The following is a 7,876-nucleotide window of genomic DNA, read 5'->3' as shown; positions in this document are numbered from 1 at the left end:
GGCGTGCGGTGTGTGCACAGGGGGGAACCGCGACGGAAGGTGACCTGGGGGGGTGACCCTGCTCTCTGCCTGTGGGCCAGCTCCGGCAGCTGGCGAGGGCTGGGGTGGGGGACACAGCAGAGCATCAGCCCCTCTGTCCCCAGCACCCTCCCCATCCCTACCACACCTCACAGTGCTTGCCGGGGTTCATGGGGGAGCCCAGGGGGCAGCCGAAATGTTCGACAAAGTCCCGGGAGTTGCTGAGGGTGCCGATGACGCGGTACTTGTCAGGGCTGTGGGGGTCGGTCACCAGCCCTTCGTGGGAGCTCTCGGGCGTCCGGACGGAGCACCACACCTGCCGGGGCAGGAGCAGCCTCAGGGACAGGGGGCAGAGCCCCCTGGGGCGGGATGGGGGGCTGTGGGCTGGCTCCGAGGGGTCGGGGAGGGATGGGGAACCCACCATCCCGCTCTGTCCTACCTGAGCAAAGCCCACGAAGAATAGCTGGTGGTTGGTGAGCCCCAGGGCTGGCAGGCGCTTCTCCTCCCCGTTCTTCTGCAGCCAGGACTTGTATGCCTGTGGGAGAAGTGCCCTGAAGCCCTGAGGAGGGACAGACAGGCACAGGGGTCCGTGTCCCCTCGGGACAGTGGCACTCACATTGTAGGCTGCCTTGAGCCCACCGTTGTCAGCAATGTTCTCGCCCAGCGTCTGCCGGCCATTGACTTTCTCGCGGTGGACGGTGTAGCGGCCGTACTGCTCCATCATGCATGCCGTCCGGTTCTTGAAGGCCTCCAGGGAGGAGTTCTGCCACCATGGCCGCAGGTTGCCCTCCTTGTCGTACTCCCGCCCTGCAGGACCGAGACGTGGCATGGGACCGGGGGACGCCGGCCCCCTGCAGAGCCCCCGCTGCAGGGGGTCCCGAAGCAGGGTGGGTGTGGTGGGGAGAGCCCCAGGGGACATCGGGGGACCTGGTGCCTTGGGTCCATGCCCAGAGGAGATGGTGTCCCCCCGTCCCTGCTCCGGGTGGGCTCCGGCTGGGGCTCAGCTGTGCACTTGGGTCCCCAACCATCCCCTGGTGCATCCCCACTGGATTTGTCACCCCAAATTCCCCCATTGAACCCTTCTTGGCTCCGGGGCTGCAGTGAAGGCACAAAGCAGAGCGGATGCGAGAGGGACCCGTCCCGTGCCCCACGGGGAGGAGGATGAGGTGGGGGCCGGGGCTGCAGACACCGTGTCCTCACCAAGCAGATGGAGCGAAAGCTGCACAGAGAAGCCGGGGGGAGCTATCGGCAGGTGCCACCTGGGGAGACAGGACGATAGAAGGGGGGGCGGCCAGGGGTGCACGAGCACGCATGATGCAATGGATGGCAAAGCGGGACCCCCGCGCGCCCGCGGCACCCCATCCCCACGCCAAGGGCAGGGGGTGGGTGGGGGGCCAAGGGGTGGGAGGGCGAGAAGGTGATGGGGGTCGGAGACGGTGCTGCCCACGGGCTCTCACCTTGGTCGTCGAATGCGTGGGTCAGCTCATGCCCCATCACCACGCCGATACCGCCGAAATTAAGGGCTCTGTGGGGCCATGGGAGAGAGCCAGGTAAGTGGGGGGGGGGATGATGCCATCACAGCCTGCCCCTGCACCAGGCACCCCCTCCACAGCCTGTTTGTGTCCAGGGCACCTAGCAAGACTCTGCTCCAGTTGGCACCCAGCTGGGAATGAGTCCTGTTGGGGACACTGGTGGCCCCACAGGGACTTTGCAGGCTGTCTTGGCTGCAGGATGTAAAGCCTTGAGGGATCCTCAAGGCCCTCAGGGCTTTGCTTCGTGACTGTGGGGGGCTCTGTGGGGTGCTGGTCCTGATCCAACCCATGCCCCCCCAACCCCAGGAGATGCCCCCCATCCCCATGCCAGGCTCACTTGGGGTGGTTGCGGGCGTAGAAGGGAGCCTGCAGGATGCCGGCGGGGAAAACGATCCCGTTCTTGGTGGGCAGGTAGTAGGCATTGACGGTCTGCGGGGTCATGCTCCACCTGGGGCAGGGAGGTGGGACAGGGGACAGGCAGGGATGTATCCCCTCTTCCCCCCACCTCGGCACCCTCCTGTGCCATCTCCCACCGTGGGTCCCCTGGCTGCCCTGCCCGGGGCTGGCATTGCTGCCCCTGTCCCATGACCAAGGGACCCTGTCCTGGGGACAAGCCAGAGCCACCACAGGTGACCTACAACGCTGTGCTACCCCCTGGGGAGACCTTCCCCCCAGTGAACCAGTGCCACCCAGGCTATACTGGGGACAGTGCTGGTGTCACATCCTCCGCTCCCCCCCCCCAGCCCTCCTCCTTACTGGTCGCGGTTGGGGGGTTTCCGGAGCTGGTCGGCCATCACTTTGGCAGAGAAATTGTAGAAGTTGAGCATGTTCTGGAAGAAGGAGTCCTCTGAGACCTCGTACTGGAGAGGAAGAGGAGGGATGAGGGGTCCACCAGGGTGGTTCACCCCACCCTGGCCAGGATGCGCTCGGTACCAGGGTGGCTCTGTTAATGCCCTGTCCCAAATGGGTCCCCCAAATAGGGACATTGCCCCACCATGGGGCCCCTCAGGACTTGGCGTGAGCAGGGACCAGACCCCCTCCCCACGAGCCGGGTGCCCCCCTACCCCATCATAGACATCGTCCAGCTCCTTGTTGTCCAGGATGAAGTCAGGGAAGCCGATCATGTCATAGATGGCATCCGCCTGCGTCGGGAGAGGCTCCAGCAGTGAGATGGTGTGGAGGGGCTTACCAGGATGGGGGGAGGTCTCCCACCCACTGCCCTCCCTGGGGTCACCTTCTCCTTCGCAGCCTGCCTGGTCTTCTCGTCCATCCAGTCCAGCTGGTCCAGGGACACCTCGAATGCTTCCCGGATCTCGCTGATCATCTCTTCAGCCTGGGGAGGGGAGGGACTGAAGCCCCCCTGCCCTCTGCAGCCCCTCAGGCAGGGACAGGGTGGGCAGGATGTGACCTCCTCAGGGCTGGGGGTCCCATTTCCTTGCTCCCCGCCTTCCAGCCCTGGAGTTTGGGGGGGAAAAGGGGGGTTCCTGTGGGTGCTGATGGGAAGGGTACAAGGGCAGAAGTGTCCTCACAATGGCCTTGCTGTCCCGGTCGAAGGTGGCTTTGACGAAGAGGGAGCCCAGGGCGAAGCCTAGCGTGTCGTCCGTGTTGGAGATGCAGGTTTGCCAGCGGGGTGTGCAGGACTGTGAGAGTGAGACAGGGGTCTGTGAGACCCTCAGCTCCCTTCCCTGCTCCCCTCTGTTCCCCCAGCCCAGCTCTGCCGCCTCCCCAGGAGGGAGATGCTCAGCAGCTAAATCCCCATCCTAAAAGATGATCCCTGGGTTCCCTCTGCAGCATCCAGGGCCCAGCATCCCAAGGACATCCCAAGGGCAGAGATGGTCCTGGCCGCTTCCAGGCTGAGGGCATAGGAGGCTGGTCCCAGGGCCCCCCGTTACCTTCCTGGTGCCGTAGAGCGTCTCCAGCAGCCTCTCCTGGGCTGTCTCGAAGCGCTGGTCAAGGCTGGAGGCCGTCTTCTGCACCAGGTTCCAGATCAGGTAGTTGTTCAGGACGCTGCAGAGGCAGAGAGACACCACAACCTGCCATGACTCACCACGATCCATGGGGATGCCCTAGTCTCCAAGCCACTGCCAAGCCCAAAATGTGCCCCTGCCATGGGGGAAGCCCCAAATGGGGCACGGTCAGGGGCTCACGGGCACCTCACCTCCTGTCGGTGCCATTGATTAGGTCAGAGACCTGCTGGAGGTAGGTGTCCCCATACACCACCACGGGCTCCGTGTCCACCAGCTCCAGTGGGGCCAGGGCATAGGACAGGTAATCCAGCCAGTCGATGGCAGGGGCCAGAGCCTGGAGGGGACACAGGGTCGTGGCACCTGGGTGCTTGGCATGGCTCTGCCACATTCTGCCTGGCACCAGGGGATCCCCCGGGGCAGGGGCTGTGCTCCCCGGGAAGGTCCCAAGGTCCCTCACCACCCCAGATCCCTTTTCTGCCCCCAAGCACCTTCCCCGTGGCTCGCTGCTGCTCATAAGGAGGGGACCCTGGGACCCCCCCATGCGGGGTGGCAGCTTCTCGCAAATCCTAACAAGCGGGGGGGGATGAGCACCTCAGTCCAGCACCCAGCGCATGTCCCAGAATGGATGGGGCTGCCCGGGGTGTCCTGAGGGGGGGCAGCAGTGGGCACGGACCCCTCAGTGTCCCACTGGACGACCCTCCCCTCGCGTCCCCAAAGGCTTTCCCTGGGCTGCGCTGGGCCGTGCCCACCTGCAGCTCGGCAATGCTCATCTTGTGGTAGATCTTCTCGTCGTCCCGCCGCTCAGCCTGGGGCACGGTGATGTTGGCCAGCTGGGTTTCGAAGTCCAGCACCTGCTGCATCTGGAGGCGGGTGGGCTCCGGGGCCCCCCCCAGCAGTGTGCCCAACTCCACCATGTAGTCCAGGTACGCTGCCAGGACCTGGCGGGACCCCGAGCCCCAGTTCAGCACTGGCCGCAGCTCATCCCACCTCCCCGGGGGGTTCTGACCCACTGCCTGAGCACCGTGCCTGGGCACTGTGCCACCCGATGGGCAGGGCGCAGGTGCCAGGTGCTCCCCAGCGCTGCTCGCACCCCATTGCCGTGGGTTTCCCCTGACTGCTGCCAGCAGCGTGCCTGGCACTCAGCCTCACCCTCTCGTTGGCGGTCTTGTTCAGGTAGTAATCCCGGGATGGGAGGAAAAGCCCCGACTGGTCCACCTGGGGGGAGAGAGGGGCAGCACGGGCAGCCCGGTGCCCCGCCAGTGCCCACCGCCCCTCAGTGCCAAGGTGCCAACCTGGATGATGTTGCTGTTGGAACTTTTGGAGTCTGCACCCACATACACCGTGAAGAAGGGGGTCGCCCGGTACGTGCCTGACACCATCTTGAGTACCTCCATGAAGCTGCTCTGGTTCCAGGAGCCGGTGACGTTCCACCCTCCGATCTGCCGGCAGACGGACCCGGTGCCTCAAGGAGGGATGGGATCTGTCCCCAAGGGCTGCCCCCTCCCCAGTTACGTGAAGAGCCAAACGAGAGATGTGCTGGGCACATCCCCGACAGCGCGGCTCATATGTGGATGGCTGCCCACCTTGTCAATGAGCTCCATGAGGGGCTGGGAGCCCAGCTCCTCTATCCTCTGCTCCTTGAGGCAGGACAGGTAGTACCGCTGCGTCTTCCGCTCCGCCTCGCTGCTGGAGTTGAAGGTGGTGTTCTCTGCAGAAGGCTGTGGGTCAGCCCCGGGGATGCCGGGGCTCTTCCCGCCTGCACCCGGAGGTCACCCCCCCGGTGGCTGTGACCCACCCGGTGCCCACCTAGGAGATGCTTCATGATGGCCTGGTTCTGGTCCCAGATGCTGTTGAAGGTGCTCCACTTGGAGCGCCCGTTGGGCAGCGGGTTCCTCTTGATCCAGCCCCCACATGAGTACTGGTAGAAGTCCTGGCACGGGTCCGTCTCCGCATCCAGGGCCTCCAGGATCTTGCTGGCCACCCGGACGCAGGCGTCCGTCAGGCACATGCTGTGAGAGGGATCTGGCAGGGAAGGCATGCCTGGAGCTGTGCGTGTGTGCCGGGGGAAACCAAGGCACGGAGCGGGGCCAAGCCCTGCCTGCACCCCGAGGCGGGCAGAGCACCTGGAGCAGGAGCCCCGCGCTGACCCGTCCCTCCCCACCCTGCCGTGTTCCCCCTGGGTGGGGGGACACCACTGCCGCCCCTGCAGGGACACGGGGACCCTCCCTACCTCTGCGGTACTGGATGGCCAGGGTGACGACGGCAACGCCGAGCAGCAGTGCCAGGGAGACGGCGACGGCGCAGAGCACCAGCTCCAGCTGGCTGCGTGAGGCTAGGCGGCTCAGCAGCGGCCCTGGCCCCTTCCGAAACCCCACCTGGGCAGGAGCAGGACCCGCCATCGCACCGTGGGGGGGACCGAACCTCGCCGCTCCCCCTTCCCTCCCCTACTGCTCCCCGGTGCCTGGCTTGGCTGCGTGACGAGGTGGGGACCGGGGCATCCCCCCGCAGGTACCCAGGGCACCAGCCCCGGTGAGCCGGCAGTGGCTGCTGGCAGCCCCCCCAGCCGCAAGGAAGGACGATGGCCTGGGCACAGTCTCTGCCGCATTTTGGCTGCCTCCCAGCACATCCCTGGGGACAGCCAGGGCTGGCTTGGCTCCCGGCCCTGCTCCCGCTGTCCACCCGGCTGCGGGCAGGCTCTGGCTGAGGGTGAGGAGGGGGGCCGGGGAGGATGGAGAGGGGAAGGATGGAGGGGCTGGGGCAGACCTCACCTCCACGCTGTCGGGAGAGACGCTGCCGTCCCCTGCCGGCTCTGGCCCCTCGTCGTCCTGCAGCGTGGCACGCTTGTAGTCGGGCATCTGCCGAAGGAGGGAGTGGGCTGGGATGGGGGCGTGGGGGTGGCTGCCCCCCACCCCGCCATGCCCTCTGGCTCTTACGGTGAGGGCCGGTGCCCGCTCAGCGGGTGCACAGGGGGGCCGGGGCAGTCCCTGACACCCCTCGGTGTGCCCGGGCCTCCCCCAGAGGCTGTCCCCAGCCCCGGGTGGCCCCGAGGAGCTCGGGGAGAGCTGCTGGTGGGGGGCTCAGGGGCTCCCACCGGAGCATCCCTCCGCGTCGCCATGGCAGCTGTGGCATCAGCCCCGCCGACAGGTGCCACATCGCCACGGAGACGTGGTCCCCGTTGCCAGGCAACTGTTGCCTAGTGCTGCTGCCTCGCCCCTCCTCCCCCGCCTGGAACTTTCCATGCAGATGTGCACTGGTCCAAAACATCTGGAAGCGCCTCCCACCCCAGCCTGGCCCTGGGGGTGCCCGGGGCGCAGGGACGAGCCCATGTGGGCAAAGCGTGTGGGGTGAGAGGGGGCAATACAGGGGCTGCCAGCCCGCAGGGTGGGACCCCCTCACTGCCGGCCTTGCGGGGCGGCCCGGCAGGGGCTGCTTGCACCGGCCCAGCCGTGAGGGCTGCCGAGGACTCAGCCAAGAGGGAGGTGGTGGAGCTGAGCCAGCAGCTTTGTGGGGGGGATGAGCTGGAGGAAAAAGCTGGAGGCTTTGGTGGAAGAGAATCAGCAATGCTGCTGGTCGTGAGCCATCCTTAGGCTTCAGAGTCAACGCCTGGGGGGGTTGCGGCTCACCCTCCCGTCTGTGCTGCAGACTAAGGTGGATGCCCCGGGGCTGCCTGCAGGGCTAGTGTTAGGGGCCAGGAAGAAGCTGGGGCGGAAAGGATGATGGGCAGGGGGTGAAGCAGAGCAAGTGCCCCGTGCCCAGCTCTGCCCACTGCCACTCTGCCGGGACAGGGAGGGGGCTTTGCCAAGGGCTGCCGCGGTGGGAGGGTGCGAGTCTGGGATCGACAGTTGGCAGGAGCCCCCCGCCGGGGCGGGTTCCCAGGAGCTGATGGCGTTAGGAGGGATGGCTCAGCATCCTGTTGGAGCTCGGCCAGCTGGGCACCCCCACCGCCCCCGCTCCCCCAACACGCTCCTCTCCCCTCCCGGGGCGTCCTCATCGTCCTGGGCACCAGCTGGCAGCACCCCCTCCCCAGCACCTCCTGGCACCCTCGAGGCAGGAGCAGGACCTGCTCTTGGGGCTCCTCCTGCCCCCTCCGTGGGGCTGAGACCCGCGGGGACAGGGCCCTCTGCTCCCTCCAGGGGTGCTGCCTTGGGGGGCACCCTACGAGCAGCATCACTGTACCCCAGGTGGGCTTCATGCCTCGGCAGAGCAGGGTCTGTGGGGCCGTCTCCGAACCGCCCCAGCTCCCCTTGTCCAACCTCAGGCAGGGGTTTGGGGGGTCCTTCCTCCTGCTTCTTCCCCCCACCTTGGGGGACGGGGACCCTCCAGCCACCCAGCTCCCCCGGCCCCACGCAGCCCCCTGCA

General features: G+C 66.7%; 1 protein-coding gene across 1 annotated transcript in view; it reads right to left on the bottom strand.

Moving 5' to 3' along the window:
• Positions 1-157: 157 nt before the first annotated feature.
• ECE2 (endothelin converting enzyme 2) overlaps positions 158-7,876 on the bottom strand; it is an 8,765-nt gene continuing 1,046 nt past the window's right edge. The window contains exons 3-20 of the mRNA XM_010573100.1: positions 6,286-6,392; positions 5,748-5,892; positions 5,324-5,539; positions 5,101-5,225; positions 4,810-4,956; positions 4,667-4,732; positions 4,267-4,455; positions 3,709-3,851; positions 3,443-3,557; positions 3,080-3,190; positions 2,785-2,883; positions 2,615-2,692; positions 2,307-2,410; positions 1,888-1,998; positions 1,476-1,543; positions 635-825; positions 458-553; positions 158-334 (exon numbers count right to left, since the gene is read on the bottom strand). Of these exons, the coding sequence (XP_010571402.1) occupies positions 158-334; positions 458-553; positions 635-825; positions 1,476-1,543; positions 1,888-1,998; positions 2,307-2,410; positions 2,615-2,692; positions 2,785-2,883; positions 3,080-3,190; positions 3,443-3,557; positions 3,709-3,851; positions 4,267-4,455; positions 4,667-4,732; positions 4,810-4,956; positions 5,101-5,225; positions 5,324-5,539; positions 5,748-5,892; positions 6,286-6,392 (2,288 nt within the window). The remainder of the gene's footprint in view (positions 335-457; positions 554-634; positions 826-1,475; positions 1,544-1,887; positions 1,999-2,306; positions 2,411-2,614; positions 2,693-2,784; positions 2,884-3,079; positions 3,191-3,442; positions 3,558-3,708; positions 3,852-4,266; positions 4,456-4,666; positions 4,733-4,809; positions 4,957-5,100; positions 5,226-5,323; positions 5,540-5,747; positions 5,893-6,285; positions 6,393-7,876) is intronic.

The sequence above is a fragment of the Haliaeetus leucocephalus genome, unplaced genomic scaffold (genome assembly GCF_000737465.1).
Source record: "Haliaeetus leucocephalus isolate CR32 unplaced genomic scaffold, Haliaeetus_leucocephalus-4.0 Scaffold362, whole genome shotgun sequence".
Taxonomy (NCBI): domain Eukaryota; kingdom Metazoa; phylum Chordata; class Aves; order Accipitriformes; family Accipitridae; genus Haliaeetus; species Haliaeetus leucocephalus.
The sequence above is the reverse complement of the archived record's forward strand: the minus strand, read 5'-3'. Positions and strand labels throughout refer to the sequence as shown.